Source organism: Alexandromys fortis, unplaced genomic scaffold (assembly GCF_014885135.2).
Source record: "Alexandromys fortis isolate MF-2015 unplaced genomic scaffold, M_Fortis_MF-2015_v1.1 scaffold_30, whole genome shotgun sequence".
Taxonomy (NCBI): domain Eukaryota; kingdom Metazoa; phylum Chordata; class Mammalia; order Rodentia; family Cricetidae; genus Alexandromys; species Alexandromys fortis.
The window spans coordinates 11,227,628-11,242,534 of NW_026067922.1; the positions used below are offsets into that span (position 1 = coordinate 11,227,628).

The window sequence follows — 14,907 nt, forward strand, 5'->3', positions numbered from 1 at the left end:
GTACTTTATTAACATTTTTGGCACTAAAAATCTTTGATACCCACTTAGCTACAGAATTCTCAGAGGCCTTGCCGTCCATATCAGTAAAACCTACTTGTGTCATAAATGAACTAGATGAAGATCACTGCAGGGTGACTTGCTATGCCAGTTTGAGTTAATTTAATGTAGGTAGTTCATGTTTTTTTTTCTTAAAAGTTTGAATATCTATAGGTATGTAAATGCCATAATGAAGCTATTACTTTGCATACTAACTTTAAAATTTTTTAAAACTTGCTTTTATATGATTACTAAAATGGCTGGTTGTTTCAAAAACAGGAAGTAATTTTTTTTAAGTTTTGATATTAATAATATTTTAGGTCCGTTGGATTAAATAGTGATGGTTCATTAGTGATAGAAAGTTTCAGAGAGCATGACTGTTAATAGTATAATAAATTAAGTATTAAGAGTTCTCTTGGGCTGGAGAGATGGCTCAGAGGTTAAGAGCATTGCCTGCTCTTCCAAAGGTCCTGAGTTCAATTCCCAGCAACCACATGGTGGCTCACAACCATCTGTAACGAGGTCTGGTGCCCTCTTCTGGCCTACAGGCATATACACAGACAGAATATTGTATACATGATAAATAAATAAAAAATTAAAAAAAAAAAGAGTTGTCTTAGTTACAGTTTCTATTATTGTGACAAAAACACCGCAACCATAAAGCAAGTTGGGGAGGAAAGGGTTTATTTGGCTCACACTTTAGCATTGCTACAGTGCATCCCCAAAGGAAGTCAGGACAGGAGCTCAAACAGAGCAGAATCCCTGTAGGAGGTGCTCCTTACTGGCTTACTTCCCCTGGCCCTCTCAGACTACACGCTTATAGAAGCCAGGACCACCTGCCCAGGGATGGTACCATCTACCCTCGGTGATCACTAAATGAGAAAATACCTTACAGCTGGATCTCAGGAAGGCATTTTCTCAATTAAGGCTCCTTTCTTTCTGATGACTCTTGCTTGTGTCAGGTTAACACACAAACCCAACCAGTACAAGGGTCTGATTATTTCATTGTAGTATGCTATTTTGCAAACATTCCGGAACATTATAATTTTAACAAAACAGTGATAGCCTTTTAGGTATCTTTTTATGTTTTTGAGATCACTGATGGGTTTTGATCTGTTTTCTCTGCCTGTTTCCTTTTGATAATAATGTTAATTGTTTCAGATTACCTTTAGGAAAAATGTAGAGTCAGCACTGAGACAGTTGGAAAGAGAAAAGGCCCTTCTTCAGCATAAAAATGCAGAATATCAACGGAAAGCTGATCATGAAGCTGACAAGAAACGGAATTTGGAAAATGATGGTTCGTGATATAAAATAATAAATGTTTAAGAAAAATATTGTGTGTATTTGTTGTATTGAAGCTTGCTGCTAAAATGCTTTGTTCATAGTTAACAGCTTAAAAGATCAACTTGAAGATTTGAAGAAAAGGAACCAGAGCTCTCAGATATCCACTGAGAAAGTCAATCAACTCCAGAAACAGGTAGGTTGGTCTGTGTGTAAAGTTCTGAGTGTATCCACGCCTGTTAATGCTGATGCAATGTTGCTAAGCCCTTAGCTCTAACACTTAAGGGGATGATACTTAGGATTTTTATTTAAGTAGTTTGGTTACAAGTTGATAAATTGATGTTCTATGCTATTTATTATGTTACATCTGTGGTAATCTTGCTTTTGAATTGGTTAACAGCTGGATGAAGCTAATGCTCTGCTACGAACAGAGTCCGATACTGCAGCACGGTTAAGAAAAACCCAGGCAGAAAGCTCCAAACAGATTCAGCAGCTGGAGTCTAACAATAGAGATCTACAAGATAAAAACTGCCTGCTTGAGACTGCCAAGTTAAAGCTTGAAAAGGAATTTATCAATCTTCAATCAGCTCTAGAATCTGAAAGGAGGGACCGGACCCATGGATCAGAGATAATTCATGATTTACAAGGTATAAAGCAGTGGTTGCATTTGATTTGACTTTTTGATAATTCATGATTTTGAAATAACTTTAAATGAATAATGTATTGCAGTAACCTGGGTTTGTTGTTTGTCTTGTTTTTTGTTTTCCAAGACAGGGTTTCTCTGTGTAAACCCAGGTATCCTTGAACTTGCTCTGCTGGCCTTAAACTCAGAGATCTGTCTGCCTGCCTCTACTTGGGGTTAAAGATGTGGGCCACCGCTCCTGGCTTGTTTTTTTTTTTTTTTTTTTTTTTTTAAATGTAGTTTTCTGTTAGTAAAGTTAGAGCCCGGGCCAACTACCTGTAACTCCAACTTCAGAGATTCCAGCTCCTTCTTCTGCCCTCTTTGGACATGAAACTCACATGCACAAATCCATCCTCAGACACAAACACAGACACGTAATTAAAATAAAAATTGCAAAATTAAATTAGAACATTAAAAATATGTTGATTAAAATTTTGTGAGTAAAAGATGTACTTTCAAATAGTATTAGTATTTTTTAAATTTGGATGGTCAGTTGAGTTTTAGCTAAATTAGCTTTTAAAGTACTGTTCTGATAGGTTATAAAACTCTTGCTCACAAGTAACAACTCCAAAATATGAGGTAGATAATTCTTAATTGAATGCATGCTGAGTTGTTACTTTAAAAAATGTTTGAATTTTTAGGTAGAATATCTGGGCTGGAAGAAGATCTGAAGACTGGCAAAGCCTTGCTAGCAAAAGTAGAGCTGGAGAAGAGACAGCTGCAGGAGAAGCTTGCTGACCTAGAGAAGGTAACCACAGCACATCGCACTTTGTGTGTGAGAAGAGGACAATGCAGTTTCAGATAAGAAAAGTTACCAGGGCTGGCAAGATGGCTCAGAGGAAAAGAGCACTGGCTGCAATTCCAGAGGTCCGAGTTCAATTCCCAGCAACCACATGATGGCTCACAACCATCTGAAATGAGATCTGGTGCCCTCTTCTGGCCCACAGGGATACACACAGGCAGAATATTGTATATATATAAAAAAGAAAAGTTACCAAAATAAGGGACTAATTAGCTAGACTGTTTTCATATATACATAGATTTTTCTATTTGAACTATATAAACAAGAGCTATAATTTTAATACCATATAGGCAGCCTTTGGTATGCTGAATTATATGAATAAAGGGACTCAGTGCTTTTTTAATGTACCCAGGGGAAATTCAAACTTTCTTCAAAAATTTTTATTTTTTTTATATTTCATGTACGAGTGCTCTGCATGTATACCTGCATGCCAGAAGAGGGCATCAGATCTCTACAGATGGTTGTGTGCCACCATGTGATTGCTAGGAATTGAGCTCAGAACCTCTGGAAGAGCAACCAGTGCTCTTAACCCCTGAACCTTGTCTCTAGCCCCAGAAATTCAGACTTTCTAAGATAAGTATTTTGTTCTTTGAGATTTTCATACAGTGTAAGAAAATTGAAGTTTTGACTGGGATATCTTAATATTACAATAATAATACAAAATTAAAATGTGACTTATACTAGGCAGTGATGGCACACACCTAATCCCGGCTCTTGGAAGGTAGAGGCAGGTGGATCTCTGTGTGTTCAAGAGCACCCTGACTTACAGTGAGTTTCAGAACTGTTAAACAGAGAAACCTTATTTCGAAAAACCTCAGGGGAAATATATGACTTGTGACATTCAGAGACTTTTTTTTTTTTAATTCTGTGGAGCCAGGGATTATTTCTAGTTAATATTTTGTTTTCATTTGTTTATTCATTGATCTGAATATTTAATGTTTTCTAGAGTAGAAATAGTAGGATGCAATGTTGCTTTAAATAATAACAGTCTGATAGATAATTTTAAAAGTGATAATAAGCTGGTCATGGTAATACAAACCTTTGATCCCAACACTGGGGAGACAGAGGCAGGTCAATCTCTGTGAGTTCAAGGCTAGCTGCTGGGGACTACCTGGTGAACCCCAGGCTCAAATAATAAAAGTAATTAAGCCCCTAGGTCAGTGGTTATCAGTCTGTAGATTGCAACCCATTTCTAAGTCCATCAGAAATACAGATATTTACATTATGATTCATAACAGCAGCAAAATTTCAGTTACGAAGTAGCAATGAAAATAATTTTATGATTGGGGGTCATCACAGCATGAGGAACTGTATTAAAAGGGTTTTAGCATTAGAAAGGTTGAGAACCACTGGCCTAGGTGATTCTAATGTTTTTTATGCAAACAAAATACTAGCTATTTGTACACAGTATGCCTTTCAGGTGTAAAAAGTGATCCCTCACCTGGTATGTCAGAGAGCTGGGCAGGTAAAGAGCCAGACTCTAGCTGGAGGGTAGCCGCTTGAGCAAAGCTGAGGGTGGGGAACAGTAATGGTATGATTTGCTTGTTTTGTCAGTATTTCTGGAGTGAGTCATGAAACTAATCCTTTAAGGGTGAGATAATAAATACTTCAGGTTTTGCTGACTGTGTATACTCTGTGTTACAAATCCTGGGGCATATATTGAAAATAGACTGACTTCTATTATCCAGGTCTTTCAAACTTAGAACATGTCTGGTTGAGCATGTAGCTCAGTGGTAGAGTGCTTACTTGGCATGTCCAAAACCCTGAGTTCAATCCCCAGCATCACAAAAAAAGACCTACTATTTGGGTAGTAGAACATCATGAGGTTTGTTGTTGTTTAATGTAGCTAGATTGCAAGCATTACTCTTTTGGTGGTTGGTGGGGTGGTGTTTTAGAGATAGGGTTTCTCAGGGTAGCCCTGGCTGTTCTGGAACTCTGTAGACCAGGCAGGTCTTGGTGGTGTTTTAGAGATAGGGTTTCTCAGGGTAGCCCTGGCTGTTCTGGAACTCTGTAGACCAGGCAGGTCTTGGTGGTGTTTTAGAGATAGGGTTTCTCAGGGTAGCCCTGGCTGTTCTGGAACTCTGTAGACCAGGCAGGTCTTGAACTCACAGTGATCTGCCTGCCTCTCCCTGCTGAGTGCTGGGATTAATGTTCTAGCCACTACACATGGCTATTATTATACATTTCTAAAGTTCAAAAAATAATACTTTAGGAAGAGATACCTTGTGTGTAAAGAATACCAGAGTCCTACAACTGGAGAGATGGTTCTACAGTTAAGAGGATCCAGGTTTGGTTCCCAGCACTCAGAAGATGGCTCATAACCATCTGTAATTCCAGTTTCGGGGATCTGTCCCCTCCTTCTGACTTACATGGGTACCAGACACATGTGGTAAACACACATATATAGAAGCAAAATACACACATGCTTAAAGTAAAATAGCTAATGAGAAAAAAAGTAAAACTAGCACCTGAGAAGCAGTTGGGGAACCTTGAGAGTGGCAGGAAGGTGAGACCTGGTTAGGGAGAGCCGGGGTGTCCCCTGTCAACAGCATCGGTGGGTAGTATCAGGGCTGCAGGTTAGAATCAGAAGAGGAGAGCCCAAGAAGTATAGTATGGTGAGAAAAGCAATCTTGTCAGATCGTTGAAATTAGACACTCAGTTCATATCTCAGATGGTGGCAGAGGCCAGCTGTTATGTCACAGGATACTCAGACAGAGAAGGCAAGGAAGATGCTGAACATTCTTATCTTAGACTGTTTAAAAGAATTTTAAAAGTCTTTGAAATTCTGTTAATAATCACCATGAACAATGTTTATTAGGAAAAGAGCAACATGGAAATAGATATGACATACCAACTGAAAGTGATACAGCAGAGTTTAGAGCAAGAAGAAGCTGAGCACAAGACCACAAAAGCACGACTGGCGGATAAAAACAAGATCTATGAATCCATTGAAGAAGCTAAATCAGAAGCCATGAAAGGTATGCATTGTGAGGTGTGTTCTCATTTTAGAGTCAGTCTTCACTTTTACAAAATATGGTATTTGTTTATATTGCCAAGTATTGGGAGCTGAAAAGAAAGAAATTATCAGGGAAACTTTATATACTTCCTTTTTTTTTTTTTTAAAAAAAAAAACCTTTGTATCATTGCAACAGTTTCTAAGAAACTAAAGCCCAAATGCAGAATCATTCTACCATATTTTTAAATCTGAAAGAAAATGATGTTTCAGTGACATTGATGCCATAAGGTCTATAATGTGATGTTCTACACTGATTTGGGAAATATGTTCTTTGACATAAGTTTACTGTAGTTTGACATTTCCCTAGCTGTGGTACAAAAGTATTAATAGTTATATAAGATCAAAATTTACATAATAGCTAGTCCATCTAGAACAGTCGTTCTCAACCTTCTTATGCTGTGACCCTTTAATAATGTTATGGTGACCACAACCATAACATTAATTTTGTTACTACTTCATAACTATAATTTTGCTACTGTTATGAGTCATAGTGTAAAATATCTGTGTTTTCCAATGGTCTTAGGCAACCCTTGTGGAAGGGTTATTTGATCCTCAGGGGTCATAATTGAGAACCACTGAGCTAGACTGACTATTCAGTTCACTGAGTGTTTTGGACTCCGACGTACTAAAGGTGCCAGTCAGATTTTATTAAAGCCATGTCATACTAATAGATTCCAATGTTAGCTTCCACAAACCAATCTTTGCCTTAGCCTTGTATTAGGATTGTTTTCTAACTTTATTAATAGATTTGAAATTTCACAAGTAATCAATATTTGAAAATATTTTTGTCTTAAAACTCTGGATCAGAAGTTTCACTTCTTACTAAGATACAAATAGCTTAGAAGTAGCCTTTCACTCTTTAAATATAATTAAGATTTAGATTTTATTACAACTAACTTAGATTAAAGCACAAATTCAAACAAGTCGTGAACAATGGTGCACTCCTTTAATCCCAGCACTCAGAAGGCAGAAGGGGTCTCAGCTATACAGATACACTGGGCTACACAGTGAGACCCTGACTAACAAAAAAGAGAGAGAGAAATGAGACAGGTGCTTTACTTAGGAAGGTCTAATCTGAAGAGATTAAGTTAATAGACTTAAGTTAATTAAGTTAATTTCCTTGTGTATGGCGTAGAAGAAAATTAAGTTGTTTTGAGGTTTAATTTATATGCAATAAAGTGTAAATAGTTTTGATGTTTGCGTTACACTCATGTAGCTACCACCAAAGCAAGATGTAGAATATGTCTACCAACTCAGTAAGTTTTCTTGTGCTTCTTTCTGTTCTCTACACCAATATATGGTTTTTTAAATGAATATTTTTTTTTTTTTGAGTAAGTAATTGCATTTCTTTTTTGGTTATTTTTTAAATTGACAAAAATAAAACAGTTCAATATAACTTTTGTTTCCAGTGGTTCCTTGGAGCACTAATACATGATATGTGATGACTTCCTTACATTTTTATGCTCAGGCCTCCATCACTTAAATATTATAGATGTCTTTCAAGCCTGAATCTAAAATTCTTGCTCTTTCTACTACATGTTATCACCTCCATAGACTAAGAACATGTCTTGAACAAGTAATTATTGCCAATATGAACTTGTCTAGTTCCCTGTAAAGGGATAATGATGGTATTATTAGGTTGTGAAAGTCAAGTGCTATTGTACATGTACAATAATTAGAAATACTATCTACTTACTAGCATGTAGAGAATGTTTTATTTATCCGTGCTCACTTTTAAAGACCCTTCGTTAAATATTTTCAGTTCTGACCATGGAGATGGTGATATCAAATGTAGGCAAGCATGGCAGCCACCAGCAATCCCAGCACCCAGAAGACAAAGAAGGGGAATCCCTGGGGCAAGCTCACTAGCTAGACAAACCAGAATTAGTGAGCTCCACATTCACCCACTCAGAGGCCCTGCCACAGTATACAGTGGGGAGCAGATGAGGAAGATACCCAACATCATTTTTAAGCCTTTATACATATGTGAACTCTTTTTAAAAAAAGGCCTGAAAATTAATGGATTACATTCTTACCTAATGCAACTGTAAATAATAGTTGTATGTTAAACATTCAGTGTGAGAGGGCAGAGGACTCCTACTTGGGTATGAACTGAAATACTAATCAAAAGATTAACTAAAATTTACCTTTAGAATTGAACTTACTTGGTTAGGGGTACACTTTGTTGACCACCTTAAGATGAAAAAAATGCTTTTAAATGATTATTTTTCTGATTGATAATAGGTTTATTGCAAGTCATTTTTAAAAAATGAAGAATATAACTTAAAAAAGCAAAGATTACCGGGCTGGAGAGATGGCTCAGCGGTTAAGAGCATTGCCTGCTCTTCCAAAGGTCCTGAGTTCAATTCCCAGCAACCACATGGTGGCTCACAACCATCTGTAATGAAGTCTGGTGCCCTCTTCTGGCCTGCAGGCATATGCACAGACAGAACATTGTATACATAATAAATAAATATATTTAAAAAAAAAAAGCAAAGATTACTTACTAAGTAAGCTAATACTTTGTAGATTTACTCCATTTTCTCCTAACATTTTACTAATTCTTTAAAAAAAAAACCTGTTAAGTGTTATTCAGCACTTACCTAGTGCCTACCATATGTCTGGCAGTATTTTAAGTCCTGTATATGTATCAGCTTCAACACTTTTTTGCCATATGCTGGAGGTTAAATACCATTACCCTCCTAGATGGAAGAAATTTAAGGCCAGGGGGCTGGAGAGATGGCTCAGAGGTTAAGAGCATTGCCTGCTCTTCCAAAGGTCCTGAGTTCAGTTCCCAGCAACCACATGGTAACTCACAACCATCTGTAATGAGGTCTGGTGTCCTCTTCTGGCCTGCAGGCATACACACAGACAGAATATTGTATACATAATAAATAAATAAATATTTTTTTAAAAAGGAAATTTAAGGCGAAAGAAGTAAATGAAAGAAGTTCATTTACTTAAATAATTAGTAAGTGTCAGAGCCAAGATTTAAGATCAGAAAGTTGGGTTTCTGAGTCTATCTCCCCAAACATAATTTTCAACACCTGTGTAATAATATATGGAAAGAGAAGAGATGGAATCTGCCTGGAATGCTTTCCAGTAGGAAGAGTCACACTGTTTTTGTTTGTTTGTTTTGAAAGATGCCAGTGTCTTTTACACAAAGACAGGATTATCTTTTTTCGCTAGAATAGATGTAGTATTACAAGTAGTATGATAATTTTATATTGTAAAAATAAAACTCCCAATTTTCTAGCCTAAAATTTATATCTCAAGTATATTTGAAGTGATAAAAATGTTCAGTTAGAAACAAATAACAATATAGGACAGTACCACTTGCTCTTAATTAAAATACATTTCAGACTCATAGTTGTATCTACTTTCATTGTAATAGAAATGGAGAAGAAGCTGTTGGAAGAAAGGTCTTTAAAGCAGAAAGTGGAAAACCTACTCCTGGAAGCCGAGAAAAGATGCTCTATATTGGACTGTGACCTCAAACAGTCCCAGCAGAAATTAAACGAGCTGCTGAAGCAGAAAGATGTGCTAAATGAAGATGTAAGTGTGCATTGCACTAAGTAAAAATGAATGAACCAATAAGAAGCTAGTTTTATTGGATACATTAATGGTGACTGCATTATTTAATTTTTAATTTTTTCTTGTAATTTTCTATGGAGTCTGTTGGGTTTAATGATAGAGTAAATCGGTCATAATTGAATAATTTTAAGTTACTTAAAACTTAAAGATTATATTTAAAAATATTAGAAATATCTATATTTTAATGTGATATGATTAAGAAATTATTGTTCTTGAGAAAAATCAAAATAATTTACTTAAATACTAAGTATACAATTTACTTTTTAGGTTAGAAATTTGACATTAAAGATAGAGCAGGAAACTCAGAAGCGTTGCCTTATGCAAAATGACCTGAAGATGCAGACTCAGCAAGTTAACACCCTGAAAATGTCAGAAAAGCAGATAAAGCAAGAAAATAATCATCTCATGGAAATGAAAATGAACTTGGAAAAGCAAAATGCTGAACTTCGAAAGTAAGTTAACTGGTTCAGATAGTTAGATTGATGGCTTCTGAGAGGTTTTATGTGTTTGTATAATTGTATTTATTTAAAATGAAAGCCAGGTTTGGTGATAATTCCTAATAATTCCAACACTTGGGAGTGCGAAACAGACTGGAATTCCAGAGCCAACTTATATAGCAATGTGAAAGTAAAATAAACTGAAAATACAGGCACACACTGTATTAGCTATTGAATTAATGACATATGATGTGACATAGCCTCAGGAAAAACCTGTGCACAGTGCTGAAGGATTAGTTTTCTTTGTGTGTGTGTCTGTTGTTTTTGGTGTTTTGTTGTTGTAACTGTTTTTATAGCTTTACTGCCTTGCCCTGGCTGGCTACAACCTCCCAGAGCCATCTTTTTTCTCCGCCTCCGGAGTGCGAGGATTACATATATAAGTCACCACATATGGCTTTCAGTTGTTTGGATTTTTGTTTTGTTTTGTTTTTTTGATACATGGTCTCATAAAATTCTCCAGGCTGGCTTTGAACTCACAATCCCTCCCCGCCTTGGCCTCCCAGTTGCTGGGATTACAGGCTCTGCTACCAGGCCTGCAGGGATGAGAGTTTGGAAGGCAGTGGTGAAGTTAGTGTGGCATGAAAATTACTTGATTGCAGGGATTCTTTGCAGAGTGAGTTTGAATGTGTATATTGTACTCTACTAAAGACTTGGACTTTCCATGTTCACAGAGAGCGGCAGGATGCAGACGGGCAGATGAAGGAACTGCAAGACCAGCTTGAAGCAGAGCAGTATTTCTCAGTAAGGCACTTCCTACAAAACCAGAGAATGATTGTCTTTTAATTGAAACAAATACTTGTTTCACTTTCTGTGTATTTGTATTTTGGATGCAGGCATGTATGTGTATCACGTGCATGCATGGTACCCTGGGAGTTCAGAAGAGGGTAGGATGCACAGCTTTTGTTTGTTTGCCCCTGCTTGCTTTAGTTTTAGGCTTTTTTTTTTTCTTTTTTTTTTAAACAGACCTGCTGTATAGCCCATGCTGGTCTCCAATTTGCAAACTGTCTACCTTCTGAGTGCTGGAATTATAGTGGTTTACCATCACACCATAAGTATTTGGTGGACTCTTACATGACTCATAAAAAGGAAACCAGGATTGGGGATATAACTCATTGGTGAAATGCTTGCCTAACATGGGAACATTGGAAAGAGGTCTGAGTTCAGTACCATAAAAAAGAAAAAGTGCTGGACAAAAGACTATAGATTCTCTAACAGGAATTCTTTATCAGACTGGCTTGGTAGTGTGTGCTTATAGTTGCAGCTGCTAGGCAGTCTGAGGTGGGAAGAACTCTTGAACCCTCAAAATTGAAGCGAATCTGGGCAACAGAAGGGGAGACATTGTCTCAAAACAACAAATGAGGTATTGTTGCTAGAACATAATTCTAAGCATAAACTATTACCAGCCTGTGAAGCTGGTTAAAAGCATCAAATTTTGGAAATTGTGCTTTTGTAAGGAAAGGAATAAAATTGTCATTTTGATATTTATGGCGTTTTTTTGAGAGCACTTTAAAAATAGGAAGTATTTCCCCTCCCTCCTACCCTCCCTTCCTCTTTTAATAGCTTCCAAGACAGGGTTTCTCTGTGTAGGCCCAGCTAGAAAATGGGAAAACTCAGAAAATTATTAATTTCTCAAGAGCCCCAAATTACTCAACATTAAGAAAATATGTGTGTATATTGAGATTTTTGCCTGGCTAGGCTTTGGATGTAAGTCATATTCTTGGTGATAATGGACACATTTCTGTTTTGCTGTTTAGACCCTTTATAAAACACAAGTTAGAGAACTTAAGGAAGAAAATGAAGAGAAGACTAAGCTGTGTAAAGAGTTACAGCAGAAGAAGCAGGACTTAGAGGATGAAAGGTAAGGGCGGGCCTTGTCCATGGCACATGTCCTATTCTCAGCCTCCTTTTTACCAAGTTAAAAAATACTGAAAAGAATCAAGTAGAGAAAGACTTTTGGTTCATAATGAAAAATGGTCATTAAAATGCCATCTCCAAGGGATCTGAGACTTAGCTTGGGAAGACTGTGTGTTTAGAATATACGAGGCCTTGGGTTCAATCCCATTACCATATGCTTATATTTTTTATGGTATATCTCTGAAATACAGAGACTCTTTGGCTGCCCAGCTGGAGATCACCCTGACCAAAGCAGACTCTGAGCAGCTGGCTCGTTCCATTGCTGAGGAACAATATTCTGATTTGGAAAAAGAGAAAATCATGAAAGAGCTGGAGATAAAAGAGATGATGGCTAGACACAAGCAAGAACTTACTGAAAAGGATGCCACAATTGCATCTGTAAGTAAAATTCTTGGTGCTTTGGGTTTGTAATTAAATTATTGTGTCATAAAAATCTCAGAAACATCTAGGAGCTGTGTCAGATGTAAATTAAAAATTATCTGTATTTGTTAGCAAATGGTAACAGAGTCTAACTAAAGAAACATTTCAGAGAAAACTAAAACAGAAAGCAGTTGGTCTTGCGCTGTCAGTCATGCAGAGCTACTGATTACCACAGTAAGGGGAGTGAACAGTCGGCTAGAGGGAGTTGCGTGCACAAGACCTTGTGTTTGTGCAGATAGTAATAAAGCCAGTGCGAAAACACTCAGTCGGGAAGTGGGTTTGGAATAATGGGGTTTTTTGTGAAAGGAATAATGGTCAATCTGACTAGGTAAATTGTACCTAGCTTAAGGACCAGATGTGAAAAATAGAAAGTTTAAGCTTTTAGAACCTAAAATGTCTATGTGACACAAGATAGCCTAAACAAAGAAAAGATACTGGAATATATTAAACAGCATTAATTTTTAGAATATATATATAATGCCTATAATTCATTAAACGAGATGAAACAATTTAGAAGAAAATTGGCCAAAAGAGATAGCACAAATACATCAGTAGATGCAGTTCTTCAGCAAAAGGTCAGATGAGTGCCATAGATTTGAAATACCCTTTATGTGACTGAAAATAAGCTGTCAGCTTCAAGTGTCTGCAAAATGACATTTTTCTTTACAATAAATGGAGAGTTAAAGTCAATATAATATCTGCAATTTTGTTAATAGTATGACCATTTCTGGAAATTTTAAGTGTATGGTACCACCCAAAGAAAGTCCACACTAAGATAACTATGCTAAAGAAACTAGCACAGTGCTTAGAGACACAGAGATGCTTATAACAACAAACCCTTGCAACTCAGTCGCTAAATAGGCGTAGAGGCTGGAGAGATGACTCAGTGCCTAAGAGCACTGACTCTTCCAGAGGACCTGGGTTTGATTCCCATCACCCACATGACAGCTCATACTTGTCTTGTAGCAACTCTGTAGTTACAGGGTTTTTGACGCCCCTTTCTGGTCTCTGAGGGCACTGCACACACATGCTACAGAGACATACATTCAGGTCAACACTTATATGCATTAAATTAAAATTAAAAATAATAGATGTGGTAGTACATGGCTGTAATTCCAACATTTGGGAAGTGAAGGCAAGAGGGTCAGAAGTTGAAGAACACCCTTGTTTATACAGCAAGGTGGAGGCTAGCCTAGAATACATACAACTGTGTCTTAGCAAACAGAACCAAAATAGGTACATTAAGTATGGTAGAAAGAAAGTGGAAGTAAATAGAAGTTGGAGTTAAATGAATTTTATATATATGCAGGGTAATACAATTTGTTGTTCTTTATTTTGATCTCAGAATGACCCAGAATTCACAATCTTTGTCCTGCCTCCTCCCCCCCCTGGGTTTAGAAACATTATCTGGCATTCCCACATCTTAATTCTCACTATCCTTGGCTGCCTGGGTCTCACTCCGTAGACCACACTGGACTTGAATTTATAGACACCCTCCTGCATTTGTTTACTGAGTTTTAAGGTTAACGGTATACCCTACCGTGGCAAATTTAATTCTTTATTAAGTGAGTCATTATTTATTTGATTTGATTTTTGATATAGGGTTTCTTTCTTTAATAGTCCTGGCTGTCCTGGAACTAGCTCTTGTAGACCAGGCTGGCCTCAAACTCACAGAGATCCACCTGACTCTGCCTCCTGAGTGCTGGGATTAAAGTTGTGCGCCACCACATATTATTTCTTGTGTTTATAATGAAAATGTGCAGTATTTGGTGGGAAAGTTGAGCATATAAACTATAAAACTTAAGGAAGGAAAGATAGAAATACAATCTGAATGGAATATAGAAAAAGGGTGTCAGCTTTGATAAAAACTCATTTTTTAAATTTTAAATAACATTTTGAAAGAAACACTGCAGTTTTTAAGCTTACACTTCATGATTGGAACACAAGTTCTTTTTCTCCTTTTCTTGATTTATTAAGTGATTTTCTCATTTTTTAGAAAAAAAAACTGCTAAGGATTTGTGACAAAAGGGCAGATTTTTGGTTTTTTGGAATATGTAAGAAGTTTTGAGGGAGCAACAGTTTTATCCAGGGAAAGTCTAGTGTGGTAACACAAGGAGAGTTGAGAGGTGTTCTAGGGGTCTCACTTTGGATTACTGTTTGACAACTAAAATTTTGTAAATTAATACGTTGGTTTTCCCCCGACTTGTGTTTCTTAGCTCGAAGAAACAAATAGGACACTAACTAGTGATGTTGCAAATCTTGCAAACGAGAAAGAAGAACTAAACAACAAGCTGAAGGATACTCAAGAGCGTATGTATTAGCAGGAAGAGAGCTTACTGTGAACATACCTAGTAGCTGTAGTTACTGGTGTAATTTTAATATCTCTTTTTTCAGAACTCTCAAAGTTGAAAGATGAAGAGATCAGTGCAGCAGCTATTAAAGCTCAGTTTGAGAAACAGCTGTTGACTGAGAGAACACTCAAGACTCAAGTACGTCACCAGAATGCAAATGCAATTTTGAATTTTGTTTTCATTCCTGTCACCTGTCACTTCTAGCTCTAGAGGGCAGAAACTGTGCTCATTGTAATATCAGTGTTTAAATAATTTCCTGGTTTACTTTTGTCAAGTTAGAAGAAACTTCATATGTCCCACATTCTCCCAGCTTT

The 14,907-nt window shown here is 36.9% G+C and overlaps 1 protein-coding gene across 2 annotated transcripts in view; it reads left to right on the forward strand.

Annotated features, from left to right (window-relative positions):
* The window catches only part of Rock2 (Rho associated coiled-coil containing protein kinase 2), a 102,280-nt gene that overhangs the window by 72,729 nt on the left and 14,644 nt on the right, over window positions 1-14,907 (forward strand). For both annotated transcript variants that reach the window (XM_050141943.1, XM_050141944.1), the window contains exons 14-25: window positions 1,198-1,333; window positions 1,422-1,513; window positions 1,718-1,964; window positions 2,641-2,747; window positions 5,620-5,779; window positions 9,212-9,372; window positions 9,679-9,863; window positions 10,580-10,649; window positions 11,663-11,766; window positions 12,014-12,200; window positions 14,459-14,552; window positions 14,637-14,731. In XM_050141943.1, coding sequence (XP_049997900.1) covers window positions 1,198-1,333; window positions 1,422-1,513; window positions 1,718-1,964; window positions 2,641-2,747; window positions 5,620-5,779; window positions 9,212-9,372; window positions 9,679-9,863; window positions 10,580-10,649; window positions 11,663-11,766; window positions 12,014-12,200; window positions 14,459-14,552; window positions 14,637-14,731 — 1,638 coding nt within the window. The remainder of the gene's footprint in view (window positions 1-1,197; window positions 1,334-1,421; window positions 1,514-1,717; window positions 1,965-2,640; window positions 2,748-5,619; window positions 5,780-9,211; window positions 9,373-9,678; window positions 9,864-10,579; window positions 10,650-11,662; window positions 11,767-12,013; window positions 12,201-14,458; window positions 14,553-14,636; window positions 14,732-14,907) is intronic.